The following is a 22453-nucleotide window of genomic DNA, read 5'->3' on the forward strand; positions in this document are numbered from 1 at the left end:
TATATATATATATATATATATATATATATATATATATATATATATATATATATATATATATATATATATATATATATATATATATATATATATATATATATATATATTGCATGTTGATTTGATTACTTGATCTAATCTAATTGCTGAAAATAGGTCGCACGACCACACCTAATGACCAGGCCGCACATGAACAACCCATATATATGACCTGGTTCTCGTGCAGCTGAACGGTGCATGCACCATTAGGTATGCATAAATGCACCATAAAGTGTTTGAAAATGCACCATTTTGTGTGGTGTGGTGCATTTTGTGTTGTATTTGTGCATTTCATTCTGGTGCATTTTCGAACACTGTGTGCTGCATTTATGCATACCTAATAGTGAAATCTACATGGCTAGTTAGGGCCCAAGTTTGCATCCAAAAAAGAACTCTTAGGGAAATAACGTGTTTGAAAAAAAAGCCAACCCTGTTCACCTAACAAAGCCAGATTGAAGTCACCTAATATATATATATATATATATATATATATATATATATATATGCTTATGCTCTAGTGTGAAGAAGGCCTCAAGTGCGAAAGTGAGGAGAAATATGATCTGAGCTTTTAATCTGTCCATATCAAAGGCTCTAAAAAAAAAATAGCGTTTCTAATCTATATGTGCGCTGTCATTTTCTCTAGTAAATCATCTCTGATCTACTGTCTTTGCATTTTGTTCAAATTATGGGAGACACAAAATTGTCTCCTGCAGGAAGGCACAACAGTATACATTTGCAAGGCTCGACAATGTGTACTCCAAGGCAAAATAATACGCACTTCAAAGGTATAACAATGTGTTCTATAAGGCTCAACAATATGCTCTAGAAGGCTCAACAATGTATACTCTAACGCAAAACAATACGCATTTCAAAGGCACAACAATGTGCTCTGGAAGACACACCAATATGCTTTGAACGCTCAATAATGTGCACTGGAAGGTCAACAATGTGCACTGGAAGACACTTACTCTGAAAGACACATCAATGTGCTTTGGATGGAAGGCACAACATTGCGCTTTGCGATAATGAAAAAAAAAAAAGCTTTGAAAGACAAAAAAAAATTAACTTAATTATACAAAATTACCATAATACCACTACATTTTTTAAAAAATAGCTTTATTTTTTACCCTTAATCTGGACGGATCAATGGATGAGATTAAACTCTATTTTTCACTTAAGAAAGCTTTCCACTTGATTCGTTGTATATATAATTTTATAAAATACAAAACACACCCACGATATTGTAAAATTATTCCAACTGGCTCCCCAATTAAATTTTGCGGTAATTGAGGGCAGAAGTAGGTGAACCGTCCCAATAGTCTCAGACATGATCTATATATAGGAAAGTATTATTAAATGCGGAGTAAATAATAACCATATTGGCTAAAGTATTTTTAAAATTTTCTTCTCTCACAAATGGCCAAACGCCATACTTTTCACGTACAAAATCAAACTTTCCATTTTATATATATATAACTATATATTATATTTCCCCAAGTTTTCCATAATACAGATACTCCCTTCTCCACCTAGCTTCTTCCATTTCTAAAAGAAAATTGGCAGTGATGGAGGATAACATGGGAATTGGGGAAAATAAGGGGCAGAAAGTGGAAGACTCAGAAAATGCAGAAAGCTTTAGTCTGCAAGAGAGGAACAAAATTGAGCTAATGAGAGCTCTTGTGCAGAAACAAGATCCATCTTCTCAGGTCTTAATTTAATTAATTTCTCAGCTTTCTTATTGTTCTCTGATCTTCCTTTTTGGTTTCCTATCTCTGTGGGCTAGGCTAAAGTTTCCGGTGTCTAAGAATGCACTGCTTTAATTTGTGCTCATAATAAATGCATGTTGTTCCTTTCCCTATAGTATTTCTGGCAGAAAGCGCGATTTTAGTTCTTCAATTGTTTTGCTTTCGACTTCTAAAATGCCCTACTTTCTTTGTGTTGTTTAGTGGTTGTAACACTTGATTTTCATGTGTGACCAAAGATTCGATCACCTCGATTATTTGAAATTCTTATAGTTTTTGTCATTCTATTAATGGTTTGAAAAAATTTCTTTACTTTGAGAACGTATCACATGTGTGGGTGTCAATGATGGGGTCGGCCGAGATCTGCCCTGCTCTATTCAAGACGTGAAACGCGTGATGATGGGGCTTATTATAGAGAAATGAGGCTTATTTATAACCAATTGATTGTAAGAAGTATAAATATATCAACCAGATAACCAAACAACTCCTTGATTAAGTGTACTTGACTTACTGCGAGATGGGTAACCTAAAATAGTTAAGTGTATTTGACTTAGTACAGGATGGGTAACCTACTGAAATAATTTACAGTGACATTTGTTCACTAAAGCATGGGGCTAAAGTGACTAAAAACTAACCATTGAAGAATCAAAACCACATGTTTCCTATCTCTAATAAATAGAGAGTTATAATGATTGTAAATACCAAAAAAATCAGAAACTATGTTTGCAATAGTAGTTCTTTGGTTTTAATTAAGACGGTGAAAAAAAAAAAAATTAGTCCCTTGGTATTAATTTCCATTTAGTTGTTTTAGTCCAATCCCGACAAACAATTACCAATTTCAAAATTCCTCATCAAACCTTAGACTAAGACTTGGCCACCTTTTCCATGTTCTACTGTCTTGACTTCATTTTTTCCAAAACGTACGAAGAACCTCTAGTCTTTAGACATCAAACTTGACTAATTTTCTATCACATATTTTACTTCATTTATTTTGGCTGATATGTATTGTCACAGGAAATTGACGATTACGCAATGAGAAGATTTCTTCGTGCACGTGATCTAGACATTGAAAAAGCTTCTGTGATGTTGTTAAAGTATCTGAAATGGAAGCGTACGTTTATGCCAAAAGGTTGTATTTCAACCTCGGAAATACAAAATGAAATAGCTCAGAACAAGATGTTTATGCAAGGAGTGGATAAACAAGGGCGTCCCATTGCGGTTGTTTATGGTGGTAGACATCTACAAAACAAAGGTGGACTCGAAGAATTTAAACGTAAGTCTACCTTCTTTTTTTCACCTCAATGATGATTATATTAGGCAAACTATATGGCATACTAAGGTTTATGTTATAACTAACATTGTAAATGCCGTTCTTTTCTTAACATGTCGTGTTTTTCTTAACATGTCGTGCTCACTTCTCGTCTCTAAGAGCATCCACATTAGAAGTTTTTTCTTGGTTTTTTAGATTACATGAAGAAGAGAGATGGTGATTTTGAGGAGAGGGGAGAAATTTAATTTGCGGGAAGTATTGATTTTTTGTGGGACCTAAGAGAAGAGAGAATTTTTTTTACCTTACTGGCTTGTGTGTGGGCGCACACTGCGCTCCCAGACGGCGCGTGTACTGCAGGCACCCTCTGGACACATAATTTTTTTTTTTCACGTTTTTTTTTCTAACAATGTTGTTTATCTTTTTTTTTTTTTTTCTTTTCTCTCATTTTCTCTTTCCATCCTCTTTCTCCTATTTGGCTTCTAACAAATTGTGCAAAAACTAAATTGATGTGGATGTTCTAAGGGACGTTGCAAATTTCATCCCTAATATTTAGTTAAAAAAGGGATAAATTTTGCAACATCAATTATAGTTTAGGGACGAGAAGTGAGTACGACCAACAGAGGATGAATCCTACAATTACCTTATAACGTAAGGAAAAAAAAAGAAATCTTTTTTTTTAGATTTGTAAATAATTTGGATAGATTTATAATTTTTTTTAAAAAAAGTGGCTTTAAATTTATAAAAATGGCATAAATTAACTAATCATCACTTTAAATATACAGTATTATTCTCTATTTCTTTTTGTATAAATAAAATCAATAGAAATATATCATTGAAATCTTTTAAATATGAGAGTCATACTCATATATTATTTCAATATATTATGTGATGAACCTTTAATAGTAGTGACTAATGAGTTTGTAATAGTGAATTAATGAACATTCAGTAGTGACTCTATGAACATGTAAGTTCATTTATAAACACTAAAAAAATCAATGATGTCATTAAAATTAAAGATTTAATTATAATTTTTAATGATTTTTTTATGCATTAATGTTTTTTTATTTTTGAAATAAATGCATTAATGTTATTTGTACACTAAATCACGTCAACATTTAATTCGGCACATCACATTTGTTAAGAATTTACTATACATGGACCGGCAATTATTTTTTTTTTTTTGAGTACTACAATCTAACCTATACATAGTATCTGCTCAAACAACATGATAATGCCAACATCCTTGATTGGGATGGGACTCGAACCTGAGACCTTCCATTTGGAATGGTAACAGTGATGCCATCAGACCACAAGGTACTTGGCGGACCAGCAATTATTAAATAGCTAATACTCCGTATATTAATGAATAATAATTCACGGTTGCAAGTCAAATTTCACTTAAATGCATGACAACCACCTCTCACCACCACAATCAACTAGCATTCACTCTTGTCTCTTGGAACCCGCACGGTCTTAATTCACTGGTTCAGTATGTAATATTTGAGAGAATAGACCAAGGTTCGAATTTCAACAGTGGCAGTGTGGAGATTATGTCCAAAGTGGACAGATCCCTTGTACACACCGGCAATAGACCAATGTTATGTCCAAAGTGGACGCATATGACCATGGCTGCTGAGTAATTGAGTCACCATGATTTACATCATTTCAAATGCTCTGTCGAACCGAAATATAGGAAACCCTTAAGTTGGGAATTCAACTTTTTGGGAGAAGTGTTCACTCTTGGCTTCTTTTGATTTTCAGGTTATGTAGTGTTTGCTTTGGACAAATTATGTGCAAGGTAAAATACCCAGGCCACTTTAATCATCATCCTCTTTCTCTGTATTTTTCTTTTTTAATTTTTAACAAATCTTATGTGAAATTTTGGGAAATTTTCAAGGACATCACCTGGCAAGGAGAAGTTTGTTGTGATTGGAGATCTTGAAGGTTTTGGGTATTCAAACAGTGATGTCAGGGGATATCTTGCATCGCTATCTATTCTACAGGTTTATCTCTCTTATATGGAGTAGATTTTATGCCAATCTTTAGTGAAATATATATATATACCAGTTCAAATGCGGACAATGTTTCTCATGCGAATTCACTATCAGGTATGCATAAATGCACCACACAATGTTCGAAAATGCACCAATGAACCACACAATGTTTGAAAATGCACCAATGCACCACAAGACGTACTACACACCAAAAAATTAATCACATTTCACCACACCTAATAGTGCATTTGCGATCACTTTGTGGTGTATTTATACGTATCTGAAGGTGAGTGACCGCACGACTCCACTGCAATTGAAGCACGGTCGAAAATTTGACTCATACACACCCATCAAACTTTTCACCTTAGAACTTTGTGACATGTATAAAAATTAATATCACTCTTTCTTTTTCTTTGTTTTTTTACAACATATCACTCATTTTTTGAAGTGTTAAAATAATAAATGGTAAATATTGATGTGACATTTCATAAATACTTATCCTATCCAAACGAGACATGACATGAATACCATTATTGTGTTATGTAGGACATGAATACTATCATTATCACATTATGTTAGGCCTTCTTCAATAGTGGGGGTTTTGGTGTGGTTTTTGAGGAGTTTTTGTAAGTGTAATTAGGAAAGAGAAAATAGAGGTGGAGGTAAAAAAGAAAATTAAAAAACAAAGCAAAATAAAAAAAACAGGAAAAAAGATTTAAAAAGAAAAAAGTACTTACGTGGCAGTGAGGCAGATGGCTCTTAAACACTTTGGGGCCCACCATGCTGCAAAATCTCCTATTTTGCAGGGGAAAGGTACCAACAAAATTTCCCTCTCCCATTTGTTAAAAAACTACCCCAAAACTTTTATTATTCCAAAATCTCACTAAAAGCTACAAATGGGGATGGCCTTATAGAGCACTATCATTTATACTCCGTAATATTTTAACCAAATTTTTTTATTCTATAACTTTAAGTCTGTAACTTTTATATGTAAAAATACGGAAATGAAGATATGATCGAAGCACACATAATTAAAAATGTTGTCACTGCAGACTCCCTTTACGTGGGAGAGATGACATAAAATTTATAAGAATTTCAACTATAAGACACCGTTTACTTTTATTCTTAACTTTTTGTTCTCTTTTTTTTTTTTGTATTTTTTAATAATGTATAAATAAATATATTCTCTTTTTTAAAGAAAATCTTTCTGAAATTTATTGTGAATAATGACAGGATTTCTATCCAGAAAGACTGGGAAAGCTATTTGTGGTACACGTGCCTTACCTGTTCTGGACGTTGTACAAAATTGTGTGCCCTTTCATTGACAACAATACCAAGAAAAAGGTGAGGCTCTTTTTTCAGTTTTTTGCGATATATTATTGCATTAATTCTTTTTTTTTTTTTGGAACCATTATTGCATTAATTCTTGAAAATAATTGATTCCACGCCTCATATAAAAAGTGGTCAAAGTTCAATTTAATTGAGGGTCACACTTGTGTTGTGTCGGATCTAGTTAATATGAAAATATAAAATTTATATTGAAAAATGAATCGAATATTAATTAAGAATAAAGTGTTTGTTATTTATAAAGAAAATTGTAATATTTTTTAAGATAAATGTGATACTTTTAAATTAAAATGTAAAAGTATTATATTTTTTATATAAGTAATAAATATTTTATTCTTTATTAGTATTATATTTTTCAATTTATAAGTATTACATTTTATTTTGACCCGACTCGTCTCACAGACAAAAATTTACGAGACAGTTTCACATAAATTTTTCCCCAAGAGTCAAAATTGAATCATGTATTGTGTGATTCAATCTTTAAGTCATAATTGTACAGAATGTTGCAATTGAGGTTCTAATCAGATGAACTATGGTTAAACAATTTTTATTTTGTTGAACCATGAATCCTTGGTTATGATTCGGACCTACAATTCAATAGTTCATGAATTGAATCTTTGATTCATGAACCGTCTAGAACTGTATAGTAATGATTCAGATTGTAGTTCTTATCAACAATGGACTTTAAATGGTTAGTATTAACCATTTTGTACATTGTATTTTTAGAGTTGTATTATATAATTTTTTGGACAAAAATATATTTACCGTTATAGCTTCCGTTATCTTTTTCATTAATTTTACCATGCACATGCATCCATCATATCATTTCTTTAATGATAATAATATTTGTAGATATTATATATTATATTAGATTAATATAAATATATAATACGGAGTAAATAATTTGTTTTCATTTGTTTTCATTTAGATTTTAATTAGTAAAAATTTGTTAGTTATTTTTTAAAATATAAATATTGTGATTCTTATTATTATTATTATCATATGGCTTGCAGATCATATTTGTAGAAAATAAAAGGCTGACGTCAACTTTGCTGGAAGATATTGATGAGAGCCAGCTCCCAGAGATCTATGGAGGCAAACAACCCTTAGTCCCTATCCACAATGCCTGATAATAAATCAGTATTAATTGTACTCTTTTAACTATGGTTAAATTTGGAATTGGATCTACTTAAGAATACCGCATTCTTATTTCCCAGTATTACTCTATCGGGTACCTATCTCATTTGACCTGCATGTTTATTATTTATTATTAATCAAATTAATTTTTATTACTCTAATTCACTTTTTAAAAAATTTTTGAAATAATTTTTAATTTATATTTTTTATTTAATAATACTTTAATATAAAATTTAAATATATAAATTTTATAAGTTAATAATAAAATAAATATTATAACAAATTAAATTGTAAATAATTTGAGTTGAACTTTGAATTAGACATATAAGATGAGACAAAAGAAGTATATATTAATTAATTTTAATATTAGATCTAAACTTAATTGTGTCATTCCATACTAGATTGATTTAAAGGGTGATAACACCCAATTTTGTTATTTGGTACATTATGAGCTTGTGTTATATAATGATTCATTAAAGTTTTAGCTTAATTTAGTCCCCATTGGTAAAACTTATAAGTTTAAATTTAAAATAATGATTTTTTTTTTGGACTGAGGGGTGGGATCGGAACAACTTGACAAACTAAGGGTCTGTTTACTAACAAAAAATTGTTTTCTGTTTTCTGTTTTTCAATTTTTCAGTTTTCATTCTCTGTTTTCTGTTTAGAAAACTTGTTTACTAACACTTATTTTTTCAAATTAACGTTATAAAATTAACAACAAGTTTAATTTCGAGTTATTTTTAGACCTTATATTTAAAATATTTTAAAATATATTTGATTTAAATAGAATAAATATATATTTTACTTTGAAGTCCAATATATGTATAAAAAAAATTACATTTGATATCCGGACCAAATTTATATATGTATATAACATAAATAAAAATATATTTGAACCAATAACCTATTAAGTTCACAAAAAATTTAGTTTAGATAATATTAATATTTTTTGAGCTAATATTTAAAATATGTTTGGATATATTCATTTGAATGACATGTATGTAATATATAATTTTTATTTTGAATTCTAATATAGAAATATATGTGTGGAATTTCGATATCTGATATCTAGACCAAAACCAATAATCAATTGAGTGCAATCAAAATATAAAGTGTGGTATATATTTCAATTTTTAATTTAGATAATGTGAATGATGTATAATTTCAAGCATAATCAAATAAGTTATGTTTAAATAAATAATGTAAATAGAAAAGATAGAATATGATGATAAGTAAAAGAAGATGATAATAAATGTAATCATAGTAATGAATAAATATGTAAGTAGATAATGGTAAAAATGTGGTTATAATGACATATAATCTAATAGATGATAGTTGATTATGTTTTCCATTTAGAAAACAGTTTTTTATAGTGTTTTAGTTTTCTAGAAAACTGAAAAATTATTTCCTGTTTTCAAAATGGAAAACTGTGCTAGTAAACATGTTTTCTGTTTTCTGTTTTCCAGAAAATTAGAGAAAATTTCCAGTTAGTAAACGCACCCTAAGATTGCTAATTATTTTCATCTCTCTCGGTATGCTAACGCTATCTTCATGCATAATCATGAGCACCTCCTTAGCATTCAGCTTCGACCACACTATCAGGGCCAGTTTTTTTATTTGCGTGGCCTTGCGCTGGTAAATAAGTGCGGCCCTATCAAAGTATAAATAAACTACGAATTGAAGAAAAATTGCAAAGAGAAAAATGCAAAAAATTTAATTTTGGGCCAATATGATCACAAATACATATACTAACTATTAGGCTAGGACTAGACTAAGGAACCCTAAAAATTTAGGGCCTTATGCTCTTGCACGTCCTAAAATCCGACCATACACGCTACTGGCATGTAATTTAAAAATCGCACTTGAAAGCCATTTTCCTTTCTCTAGCCACTGCATCACCCCTAGCCCTAGGCAGCAACCCTTTTTATTTAACATTTGACTCCACTAATGTTTTCAAAAAAAACATACAGTTAACCCTTTCTCTACCAACCCTTTTTTATTTTACTTTTCACTCCATTACAATATAATGTAAAATCTGCTTATAACTACTTTCACAACCTATTGAAGTACAAAGATCGAGTTAATATAATCCACTAGAACTCAAACTCATGACCTCTAATATGGGAGAGTCACTTCGTGTCACTAGACCACAAAGTTATTGACTAAGCATAATTATTTAATTTGCTCCATCTTTCCAAACGTCCTATTTTTTTTCTTTAATATTCTATCTCTTTGCTTGTTTCTTTTTGGTTTTAGCTTTTTTCTTCCGTATAATTCCTTATGTTCTCTTCCACTCAAAACACCCCTTGATCTTGGATCCTGAGTAAGACAATTCAACTTCTTCTAGCCCGTATATGAAGCACGAACGAGGCCCTACTGAGTATGGGCCAAGTAATGGTTTACAATTCATGATCTTAAATTCACAATTTTGATTAATATAACTTAATAATTTGATAAATTTCTCAATTTGAACGTTAAGTAAGGCTGATTGAAACTCCGTGAAGATATATATATATACTAGTAATTGTCCCGTGCGATGCACGGGCTAAATATTAAAAGTATACTATGTTAAAATTTTTTTTATTAATGTTATTAAATTTTATATATAAAAATAAAATATGAGGATTACTCATTATAAAATTTTGTTATTTAATAACAAAACTAAAATTCAATGATAAAATAAAATGAATACTGTCTTACACGACCGTTTAACGAAACACAATTTTTAATTAATTATATATATATATATATATATATATATATATATATATATATATATATATATATATATATATGTATGTATGTATGTATACAATTAATGGCACCCGGTGGCACTCCCATATGGAGAGGAGTGAATTTGAACTTCGGTGGAGGCGATATTGACTCTTTTTGTTTTGATAGGTTGAGAAAATAGTTATGAACAAATACTACATTTATAAAAGGTTCAATAGTACTCAAAAAATATACAATTAATAGTGTATTGTGAGTATTTTGTTATTTTCTACATCAATGGACTATAAATAAATTTCATTAAATGATATAATAAAAATCACAAAACATTCTTAATTGACATTTTAAAATAAAAATTAAAAACATATAAAATATATCTTTTTTAATTCTACTAAACCTGGCCAAAACTTTACATATATTAATACATTCATTTTGTTTTAGCCCAAACCATAACACAATCCAAAACAATAGAAAGCCCACATATCAAATCTACCCCAAGTGAAACCATAATCTNAATTAAAAACATATAAAATATATCTTTTTTAATTCTACTAAACCTGGCCAAAACTTTACATATATTAATACATTCATTTTGTTTTAGCCCAAACCATAACACAATCCAAAACAATAGAAAGCCCACATATCAAATCTACCCCAAGTGAAACCATAATCTCACACAAATCCTCTCATCACTGTCTGAAAGCATTTCCCCTGCGTTCTCTCTACCTCTTCAGCTTCGTTTTTTCCTTTTGCTGCGAAGATCAAGCATCCAAGAAACTGAAGTTGAGAAGTTCTTCCTCTCTGCCTCGATTTTTTCATCGATTTTTTTTATCTATGAATATGTTTATAATCTATACTAATTTCTGGAATATAAAGTTTAAAATTTCATCTTTCAATCTGTGTTTGTTGAATTTTGTTCAGAAAAGTATAGATCTAAGTTAAGTATAATGTTGAACTTCTAAAATTTATATATTACAGATTTACAGAGCTATATACTATTTTTTTTCTTTTCAAAAATCTTAGGTGACCTGAACAGCTCAAAAACCCAGATCTGTACTCAGATCTTACATGCATGGGTTCGATCTGGCCTTACATGCACGGAAGAAGAAATACCCAAAATATGATATTGAAGTTCATCCATTTTAAAAATTCGTAGATTCATAGATATATGTATCAAGATATAGGATTAAAAATAGTTTAGAGTCCTTTTATTTGGGTATATTTATCAATGAAATACTATTATCAATCTGACCTTTAATAGTGTTTTTACTTAAGTTATTGTTCGCTTTGTTTTATTGACTATGCGTTTCTATTCATTTATATTGTAGATCGGATCATGGCTTCTATTCATTTACATGGATATTCTTAATATAAAAGATACTTGAAATCTACTTCATTGTGAATTGCAAGGTCAGTACTGTCATCCTCTTTATAGATTAAATACATTTTTTGTGTTAACTTTCTGCTATATGTTGAGAGTACTAATTTGCAAGATTAAAATTTTCTTAACTTTCTGCTAAGTATAAAAACTCTGCAACTGCAATGTAAACAAAAATACCTTAAAACCAAAACTATAATGCGGAGTAGTAGAAAACAGTAATATAAATTCAGGAATATAAAATATTCAGTTGTCTTAAATACTCAAACTACATCATCAGTTGTCACTCCAACTTGATATCTGAACTAATTTTCTGTGAAGAGGCCTTGCTTGAGGAAAACTCATCCTTTGAAGTACCAATTAAGCCAATGGGACTTTCAGCCTCCTCTTCATTAAAAAAATCCTGTAAAAACAACAGATTATTAAAATAATATAATCAAATACATAAATTTGAATTCATAAATGAAAAAATTTGACTAAAAATGAACCTCTTCTGATTCAAGATCATTGTCTAAATTTTCAAGTAATTCAGGACAATATGAATCAACCAAGGAACGGTCATTAATAATCTTCATAACGGAAAAAACATTATGAAGGTTAGCAAATTGTTCTTCTCTAGCTGTAATCTTAAAAGTTAATGCCCGGTCACGCAATGATAGAATCTCATTGGGTAGAGTTCCCTTATCCTATAAATTAAAAATTAAACATAGTTAATATTAGCAAATAGTATGATTGTAAACTCATAAATAAAGACATGAAGATCTATTAAAACAATACCACCGGATATTTTTCTCTCAATTCCATAGCTGACATGCCTATCAATTCTGTACACTCCCTGTCCCATAGCAGGAATGGTGCAGTACCATCTTTGTCCGCAACTCTCACTTTAATCTTATATCTCCAAATTCCATCTTTGCATGTCCTTTTACATTTTTCACATTCATAGAAACCCTTAGTATTTAAGGAAAGCTTTTTGTTACAGCCATGTGTCTTGCATGAATTATAACACCACTCCAAACCACCTTCTAATCTTCTATACCAGTAATCTTCGCCACAACCCAATAATCACCGTACTGGACATATTACAATCCAGTTTAAAACAAATAAATGTATATTGTAAAATAAACATTTACTGGCAAACTAATGCTCATATTACAATAGGTATATAAACTTATCATATCATACATCCAAAAAAAACAACTTTTAGGTAATAAATGCCTGTCCCTTCTCATAGACATCACTAATAGTACTCATAATCATAGATCCACTGGTGAATGTGTCTAAAGTTGACATTGAACAAATACTCCGCATGGGAGTTTTTTCACCACATATACTAACATCAACAACAAAAAGTTAGGCAGGAAATAACTAAAAAAATGAATTTTATTTCCAAAAACTTGTAAATTTTTAATTTTTGAAAAAATAATGAAAATAAATTAAAAGTATATAATAAGCTTGAATTTACCTTTCCCTAAACTCAATTATTTCAGGAATCTCTTCATTGATAAATAATTGAGTGACATCATATGAACTTAAAATTTTAGTGCACTTGGTTGCACCCCACATGGGAGGGGTGGTTTCGAGCCTCATTGGAGGCGATATTGGTTTTTTGTGCTTCATTTGATTGAGAAAGTAGTTATGAACATATACTACATTGTAACAGAGTCAATAATACTCAAAAAAGATATGTGACTACCTTTTTTTAAAAACATTTTTCAATGTCTGATCTAGTACTATTAATTTTATAATTTTATAAAAAAATAATGTTTATTACGTGACAATGATAATTATAATGGCAAAATGTATGATGTGGTAATTAATGAATTACTATATATGATGATACAATAATAATAATATGACAAAATATATAATGTTAAAATGATAACGCATAAATAACATAAATAATATTTTTTAAATAAATTTTTTTTGAGTACTACTGACCCTGTTATAATAAATTTAAAAATACCCTAAAATAAAAAAATTAATTTTAGATAGAGAACTAATGTAATTACTGCACGTTACTTGGATACATATATGATTAAATAAGTTTATTATGAATAATATAATATGACTAAATAAATAATAGTTTGATCTTCTAAAATATTTCTAATTTTTAATTGTCTTACTATCAAATCAATTAAAATGCATCTCTAAGTATGTTTTAATTAATTATATTTTGTTGATATTTTTAAAATTTACATTTTAAATTATTATTAATGCCAATATTAAAGTTAAAATTATATTATCCATACAAACATGTTGTTCTATTTTATGATATGATATAGATGTTCAATTTAGATTTAAATAAAATGTCAAATTTTAGATTTGTGATAACACACAAATATCTAAAACATCATATGTATCAATACAGGCTATGCCACTACTTTTCGTCCTTTTTTTTTTTTCTTGCTGATAAAGGTGGCATTACACTCTAAATCTTGTACATTTTATTTTTAATTTTTTATTAGACAAAATTATTCTTACATCATTATAACGTAGGTTGTTGTTATTTAATGAATTATAACATTGATGACTTTATCACTATTAACATACACCTACATCTAGCTACCATATATATCTTTTTATGATTATTTTATTTTTATTTTTATTAAAATCATCATATAACAATTAATTTAATTGTATATTATATTTAAATTAGATACGGAGTATCTATAAATGTTATATATATATAACACGTTATATTTGGGTGTTAGCTTAGTATTATAGATTTTTTTATTTTTCTTTATTAAAAATATACATTTTAAACGTTGCCCTTTTGTATAGCCAAAATAATTAATGTATATATGGTAATGGTTCATATCCCTAAAGTTATTCATTATAGCTTATTAATTATGGAAATGGTTAATTATTTCCTTTGCCTTGCCATTTCCCATAAAATCAATTGGCAGTTTCAATATGCATATTAATGAATCGTCAGAAACCTATAGAATGAAGAGGTTCACCTACTTATATATAGATCTCTTGGTTTCAAAGACAAGCACCTAGCGTATTGGTTTACATAACAGATCGAAATCAAAACTCAGAAGAAAATACAGTATTAAGAAGGCATTGGAATGTCTCCTCTCTATTATGTTGGTCGTGACATTTCACCTTTAAATACCAGAGCCGCAATCAAGTTGCCTGTTGTGCGTTCATAGAAGGTCCCAGGTCCCAGAAAGAAGAGGCTTGCAAGCCATACATTATTTATATAGGCCTATGCTTATTTAATAAATAGGCCTTAGGGTTACATTTACTTGCCTCATCAACCATACTAATTCTCATTTCTCCGTTTTATGTTGTATGTAACACAATTTTTCATACATAATTAAGAGTAACATTAACTCACTAATCATCTTTATAATTAAAAGAGTAATGTATTCTTCATTTTAACTTTCTTATCTTAGGAGCTAATACGGTAATTTATGAAAAAGTTCATAACTATTATCTACAAAGGATAATGTATTCATCCTTTGAATATTTCTTATTTTAAGAATTAATACTCTAATTTATAAGAAAATTACAACTATTATCCAAAAATGCTCTTTAGGTGAAATCGGTATAGTTCATAAGCCATGTCTTGCTGAATTCAACTTCATGTCTTCACTCCATCAAAGCACCAAAAATTGACAATTTCAAGGCACCATGTCCCAAAGAAAAGCAACCCATATCATCACTCTCTATTGAGTTCTTCATCCTTCTTGTCTCTGAACCACTCACCCCTCCCTCTTTGCAATTGATTATCCCTTTTATTCCGTGATTATGCAAGTATCAACCAACTAGGGATTTGCGAGAAATTCTCAACCAACCCCTTTCTCATGTTCCATCCAATCAGCCAGCTCTCTTACAGGAAGCTAACTCAAGGAACCCTCAAGAAGGGGGAGGAACTCATTCGAATACACACTCACCGATCATCGGCATCCCACGGAGCCAACCGGTCGAACTCCTATCGGAATAGTGGAACTTGCTAAATAGCTCCTTTTAGTCTTGCAGTGCGGTCGTACAACAAGGGGTGAGTTCTTACTGGACCCCTCTCGAGCGAGCCCAACAACTTGAACAGTGCATGGAATCCCAAGTAGAAGATACCACGAAGCAATCTCGGTCCATGTGGTCCAAACCTAGTATATTATCCATCAAGTATTTAACCCTAATGGAAGAGTTCATTCCAAAGAACTAGTCCAATAGGTGGAAGAAGCAAATCAATCTAACTCTAGATAGTTTTCACTCTGAACATTTTCTTGTCATAAAATAAGGATCTATCACGTTACACACTAACCACCCAACTAGATCACAATTAATAGGTAATGAAATCAACCCCATCCCAATAAACTAGTTTAATAGGCATAAGAATCTCTCAAATATTATTTCTCAATTTCTTGTGGAGTAGGGATTGCATAGTATTGTCATTTTTATTGCCCTTTAGACTCAACTAGAAACATCTCTAGATTTGGGTTAAGGTCATGCTTAGATTGGGATACTATGGCTATTTGTTGTGAGTATGACACAATAGAAGGTGAACCTTCATTTACAGTTAGCCAAAACTAAAACCAGGCACCTTTTGTGCATTTTCTTCATCCATTAATCTCCTAACCTCCTCAGAATCTATATACCTACCATTATCAACAAAAATATTAGAAAGCAACACATAATCACCACCATATGTTCTCTCCAGCTCCAGAATCTTCTGCATAACCCTCTGTCCCAACTCTGCATTTCCATGAAAACTACAAGCACCCAATAGTGTTCTCCAAATCACAACATTGGAGATCTCATTAGGTATCTCCAAAGCCATCCTTTCTGCTTCTTCCAATCTCCCTGCCCTCCCCAACATGTCTATCAAACTTCCATAATGTTTAATATTCGGTTGAAGCCCAAAGTCATGAACCATCTTTCCGAAAAACACAACACCCTCATCCACCAAACCACCATGGCTACAAGCATGTAGTACACTTAAGAATGTAATCTGATTTGGTCTTACATTTGCACTCTGCATCATCCTAAAACCATTCGAAGCTTCTTTGGCCATCCCGTGCATTGCGAATCCTGATATTATCGATGTCCATGACACCAAATTCCTCCTTTCATCTGGTATATCATCGAAAACTTTCGAAGCATAGTTTATGCTCCCACACTTGGAATATGCATCCACAAGGGAGTTCATAATGCGGATATCAAAAGAGTTGATCCCACTTTTCTCCCCATAGGCGTGCAGCATTTGGCAAGACTTGAGATGCCCAAGGTTCCAAACAGCAGGGAAAATCGCCAAAAGAGTCACTTCACTTGGTTTAATCCCCTCACTCACCACCATTTCACGGAACAACAACAAAGCTTCATTGAACTTGCCCGCCCGTGTGTACCCATCAATAATACCCGTCCAAGAAACCACATTCTTCTCCGGCATCGCATTAAAAACAGCCCGAGCAAACCCAAGCTCACCCCACTTGATAAGCCCAGTAATCAACACATTCCATGTCACACTATTCCTGCTAGGCATTTCGTCGAACACATTCTGGGCTTCCACAAGACACCGACAGTTAACATACATATCAACCAAGGCAGTTTGCACATAAACATGAGAATGAAACCCAGATTTAAAACTCAGGCAATGCACCTGTTTTCCGATACTGGGTTGGGTTAGATTAGCAGCAGCTTTAATGAGGAAAGAATAAGCGAAGCTATCGAAGAAGAACCCGGGTCTCAATCTGCGCTGCAGATGCCGAAAGAGGAAAAGAGCTTCTTGGGGGGAGGATCCGAGGGAGTAGTGGCGGAGAACAGAGTTCCAAAGAGTGAGTATGATCGGCGTTGAGGTGCAAAAGATCAAATGAGAGTGGAGTTGTTGGATTGATGTACGGTTGAATTCATGTTTACGTATGAGGGAGAGCAGGGAGACAGCAGCTCCTGAGAGCATTCTTTCTTGTACCAATGGCTTTACCTGCAATTTCCCAATAGGTGACTCAATTCCAACAAGATTTGAAAAAATTCAAACCTTAATTATAATCAAACCTCTAAAACTTCTGAGAAAAAAATCTAAAATTTTGTATTTTATGACAATTATTATCATACATTATTGGCTTCATTATGTTAATCATTAAAACTTCTGACAATTATTATTCGTACTACGACATGCCATAATCTCACACATACATTATTTGGAAATGTTGAAATGTTGCAGGATTTTAAACTTCAAGGGCAAAATCATTATCTCAAAGAAAAAATTTCAATATCTAAACAAAAGAAAAATCATATTAAGAGAAAAAGAATGGTTTCTCAGTCGTTGATACTATAAATCTCATAGATCTCTGTCTAGTTTCTGTTTGTCTTCCCCATTATTTGCACATAACAAACACCTATAAATATGTTTTACAGTGGTTTTGTTTAGGTATTGAAGATTTTTCTGTGGGATAATGATTGTGCCTTTAAAATATAAAATCCGGCAACATTTCACCGTCAATTTAGTCGGAATGACCAAAATTGATAAAAACAACAAAGTTAGGCACCCAAATTGAAAAAATTTAAAGTTGTGCATCAAAATTGATAAAACTCAAAAGCTGAGGAGCCAAAAGTGATATTAATTCTACATTCCTCTAAATGTGATTAGTGAGTTAATGTTACCTTTAATTAGGTATGGAAAATTGTGTTGCATATACAACAATCAAATGGAGAAATGAGAATTAGTATGGTTGATGAGGCAAGTAAATGTAACTATAAGGTCATGGGACTTACTATTAATTTTGTTAGCTCGCACGGACAATTCAGTTGGTTATTTAGTGATATATTATTTATAAAGACATTTTAACATTCGTAGTGTAAGAGTTTCACTATCTGGTAGGACTGTAGGAGTGCTTCTTTGTGAACATCCAGCATTGGTCCTCCAACTTAATAGGTCCTCCAACTTAATAGGCAATTGAGTTGTCGTAATTTACCCCCCTACAATCTTGTTAGGTTAGAGTATGAAGGATCATCGGAGTTAAAAGTTAGAGTATGAAGGGCCATTGGAGTTAAAAGTTTCGCCTCTTCTTGATAAAGTTAAGAAATTATTTTTGGAGAATGGGGAAACATTAATTTCAAAACCAATAGGAAATGAAATGGAGGAAGCATGTAACTAAACCAAAAAAAAAAAAAATGATTACATTTTTAACTATTTGTTAATAAACATTAATTTTTATTTACTACTCCATCTTTTCCATTTTACATGCCATCGTATCCTATTTATTATTTATTGGTCAAATTAACTATTTCTTCTTTATTTTTAACGTAGTTTATTATTATATTTAAATTTAAATTTGTTTGTTTGTTTTTCTTTTATTCAATAGTACTTACACTGTAATTTCTAAAAGTATAAAATTTATATACAACTACTAAATGTAATACTATGAAAAATAATTTCATTACAAAAAAAATTGTAAGCAAACTTTAAAAATCCAATTTAGATTGAATTGTTTCTTGGATCGAAAATTATAATTACAAATTGATTTTAATTTGAAAATTTTTAATATAATTACTATGTATGATAATAATTGTCATAAAATACAAAATTTTAGATTTTTTTCTCAGAAGTTTTAGAGGTTTGATTATAATTAAGGTTTGAATTTTTTCAAATCCTGTTGGAATTGAGTCACCTATTGGGAAATTGCAGGTAAAGCCATTGGTACAAGAAAGAATGCTCTCAGGAGCTGCTGTCTCCCTGCTCTCCCTCATACGTAAACATGAATTCAACCGTACATCAATCCAACAACTCCACTCTCATTTGATCTTTTGCACCTCAACGCCGATCATACTCACTCTTTGGAACTCTGTTCTCCGCCACTACTCCCTCGGATCCTCCCCCCAAGAAGCTCTTTTCCTCTTTCGGCATCTGCAGCGCAGATTGAGACCCGGGTTCTTCTTCGATAGCTTCGCTTATTCTTTCCTCATTAAAGCTGCTGCTAATCTAACCCAACCCAGTATCGGAAAACAGGTGCATTGCCTGAGTTTTAAATCTGGGTTTCATTCTCATGTTTATGTGCAAACTGCCTTGGTTGATATGTATGTTAACTGTCGGTGTCTTGTGGAAGCCCAGAATGTGTTCGACGAAATGCCTAGCAGGAATAGTGTGACATGGAATGTGTTGATTACTGGGCTTATCAAGTGGGGTGAGCTTGGGTTTGCTCGGGCTGTTTTTAATGCGATGCCGGAGAAGAATGTGGTTTCTTGGACGGGTATTATTGATGGGTACACACGGGCGGGCAAGTTCAATGAAGCTTTGTTGTTGTTCCGTGAAATGGTGGTGAGTGAGGGGATTAAACCAAGTGAAGTGACTCTTTTGGCGATTTTCCCTGCTGTTTGGAACCTTGGGCATCTCAAGTCTTGCCAAATGCTGCACGCCTATGGGGAGAAAAGTGGGATCAACTCTTTTGATATCCGCATTATGAACTCCCTTGTGGATGCATATTCCAAGTGTGGGAGCATAAACTATGCTTCGAAAGTTTTCGATGATATACCAGATGAAAGGAGGAATTTGGTGTCATGGACATCGATAATATCAGGATTCGCAATGCACGGGATGGCCAAAGAAGCTTCGAATGGTTTTAGGATGATGCAGAGTGCAAATGTAAGACCAAATCAGATTACATTCTTAAGTGTACTACATGCTTGTAGCCATGGTGGTTTGGTGGATGAGGGTGTTGTGTTTTTCGGAAAGATGGTTCATGACTTTGGGCTTCAACCGAATATTAAACATTATGGAAGTTTGATAGACATGTTGGGGAGGGCAGGGAGATTGGAAGAAGCAGAAAGGATGGCTTTGGAGATACCTAATGAGATCTCCAATGTTGTGATTTGGAGAACACTATTGGGTGCTTGTAGTTTTCATGGAAATGCAGAGTTGGGACAGAGGGTTATGCAGAAAATTCTGGAGCTGGAGAGAACATATGGTGGTGATTATGTGTTGCTTTCTAATATTTTTGTTGATAATGGTAGGTATATAGATTCTGAGGAGGTTAGGAGATTAATGGATGAAGAAAATGCACAAAAGGTGCCTGGTTTTAGTTTTGGCTAACTGTAAATGAAGGTTCACCTTCTATTGTGTCATACTCACAACAAATAGCCATAGTATCCCAATCTAAGCATGACCTTAACCCAAATCTAGAGATGTTTCTAGTTGAGTCTAAAGGGCAATAAAAATGACAATACTATGCAATCCCTACTCCACAAGAAATTGAGAAATAATATTTGAGAGATTCTTATGCCTATTAAACTAGTTTATTGGGATGGGGTTGATTTCATTACCTATTAATTGTGATCTAGTTGGGTGGTTAGTGTGTAACGTGATAGATCCTTATTTTATGACAAGAAAATGTTCAGAGTGAAACCTCTTATTGAAATCTTCTTAACTTTTGTGTGATGAAAACCTGCAAAAAATATAATATATTGTTAGTTCTAAAAACTTCTGTACTGAAATATTTATTAATTTTTGGAGTATAGAAACACGTAGTTTACAATAAATCGATTCAAACACAGCACCTGTTCGATGGATTGCCACCGAGGTGTGATAAGAACGGAGCTTCGAACTTGAAAGCGCTGAGGGCAGAGAGCCGAAGGCGACTTGGTGGACAACCGTAACCGGGAAGCCTGCGAGATAGAGAGAGAGGCGGAGACGCCGAGGCAGAGGGAAGCGGAGATGCCGAGTCGGAGAGTCCGAGAGGCCGAGGGAGAAGCGGAGACGCCGAGGGAGAAGCGGAGGCGCCGTGGGAGAAGAAGCGGAGAATCAGAGAGACGCGATGGGTGTGGGCCGCAGAAAAGATGGGTAGGGTTATGTTGTATTTGGGTGTGTGTATCAGTGTATAGCATGTGTTTTAATTTAGATTATTATTATACATTTAATTTAATTTAGATTAGATTAATGATTGTTTGGAAGTAATATGTGTTTAAATTATCTTTTAAACCATCTTTTATAGTTTAAATTTAAATAAATATTTAATTTAATTATTTGTATTATGTTAGAGTAGTTTGATTATATTTGAATTTCTTATTTATTGTTTATAGAGGTGTGTAAGTTTTGGTGAAAGTTCGATTAATCAATTAAATCGAAGAATTTTGTTTAATTATTCTTTAAGCGAACATTTTTTGTTTGATTATTGGTTAAATGATTAGTAAACTTTTGGTTAACAATTATTTCGTTCCAAAACTGTTGGTTAAAAAAATTAATTGAACGGTTAACCAAAGTTTTGAATATATTTTAATTACATTTTTTATTTTTATTATAGGTATTATTTTAAACATATATACATACACACTCAAGTATATGTATATATACGAATAGGATACCTGCTTTAATATCTATATTAATAATTATTCGTATCACATCAATATAATAATTAAATTACAAAAATTATATATATATATATATATATATATATATATATATATATATATATATATGAATGAATCAAGTTCATGTTACATTTTTATATATATAATTTAATAACATTAATTGTTTTAAATAACATTGTGTAATTTAATATTTTAAATTTTTAGTATGTTTATCACATAATTGTCATTATAATATATTTGAACAAATTTTAAATGTATTAACAATAAAAATAGAATAAAATTTTAATTTTTTTTGTATATATTTATATATTAAATAATATCTCCAATTAATTATAAACTAAACTTATAACTTAAAATGTTATTTTGTAGATCATTGGAGATGAAGTATAGAGTTGTGAAAGATACTCGATTGTAGTCAACCAAGGTTACGTTCTAGATGATTGAAGCAAATGGTCCACACAGTACATAAGTTTATATACTTTAGGATTGTATAGTATTATTAAATGGTATA

At 31.5% G+C, this 22453-nt stretch overlaps 3 protein-coding genes across 6 annotated transcripts; 2 read left to right on the forward strand and 1 right to left on the reverse strand.

Annotated features, from left to right (window-relative positions):
- The first annotated feature begins 1454 nt into the window (after positions 1 to 1454).
- LOC115995805 (phosphatidylinositol transfer protein 3-like) lies at positions 1455 to 7687 on the forward strand. The gene is made up of 6 exons (XM_031234954.1): positions 1455 to 1742; positions 2793 to 3051; positions 4810 to 4846; positions 4946 to 5051; positions 6276 to 6386; positions 7403 to 7687. Exons 1-6 carry the CDS (start codon positions 1602 to 1604, stop codon positions 7517 to 7519), a joined length of 771 nt encoding a protein of 256 aa, XP_031090814.1. The 5' UTR covers positions 1455 to 1601; the 3' UTR covers positions 7520 to 7687.
- A 3314-nt stretch (positions 7688 to 11001) lies between these two features.
- LOC115997010 (pentatricopeptide repeat-containing protein At1g09220, mitochondrial-like) lies at positions 11002 to 21578 on the forward strand. 4 transcript variants are annotated; one of them, XM_031236457.1, is made up of 3 exons: positions 11002 to 11038; positions 11585 to 11666; positions 19268 to 20980. In XM_031236457.1, the coding sequence occupies exon 3, from the start codon at positions 19292 to 19294 to the stop codon at positions 20666 to 20668; it is 1377 nt and encodes a 458-aa protein (XP_031092317.1). In that variant the 5' UTR covers positions 11002 to 11038; positions 11585 to 11666; positions 19268 to 19291; the 3' UTR covers positions 20669 to 20980. The 4 variants fall into 4 exon arrangements, with proteins under 4 accessions (XP_031092317.1, XP_031092319.1, XP_031092318.1 ...); XM_031236459.1 differs by adding an exon at positions 21094 to 21578 and having other exon boundaries at positions 11008 to 11666; positions 19268 to 20585; XM_031236458.1 differs by adding an exon at positions 21130 to 21578 and having other exon boundaries at positions 11008 to 11666; positions 19268 to 20585.
- On the reverse strand, positions 15850 to 17592 carry LOC115997011 (pentatricopeptide repeat-containing protein At1g09220, mitochondrial-like). Its single transcript, XM_031236461.1, has 2 exons — positions 17243 to 17592; positions 15850 to 17140 (listed from the first exon to the last, which is right to left on the reverse strand). The coding sequence occupies exons 1-2, from the start codon at positions 17537 to 17539 to the stop codon at positions 16163 to 16165; spliced, it is 1275 nt and encodes a 424-aa protein (XP_031092321.1). The 5' UTR covers positions 17540 to 17592; the 3' UTR covers positions 15850 to 16162.
- Positions 21579 to 22453: the final 875 nt, after the last annotated feature.

Source organism: Ipomoea triloba, chromosome 11 (assembly GCF_003576645.1).
Source record: "Ipomoea triloba cultivar NCNSP0323 chromosome 11, ASM357664v1".
Classification (NCBI taxonomy): Eukaryota; Viridiplantae; Streptophyta; class Magnoliopsida; order Solanales; family Convolvulaceae; genus Ipomoea; species Ipomoea triloba.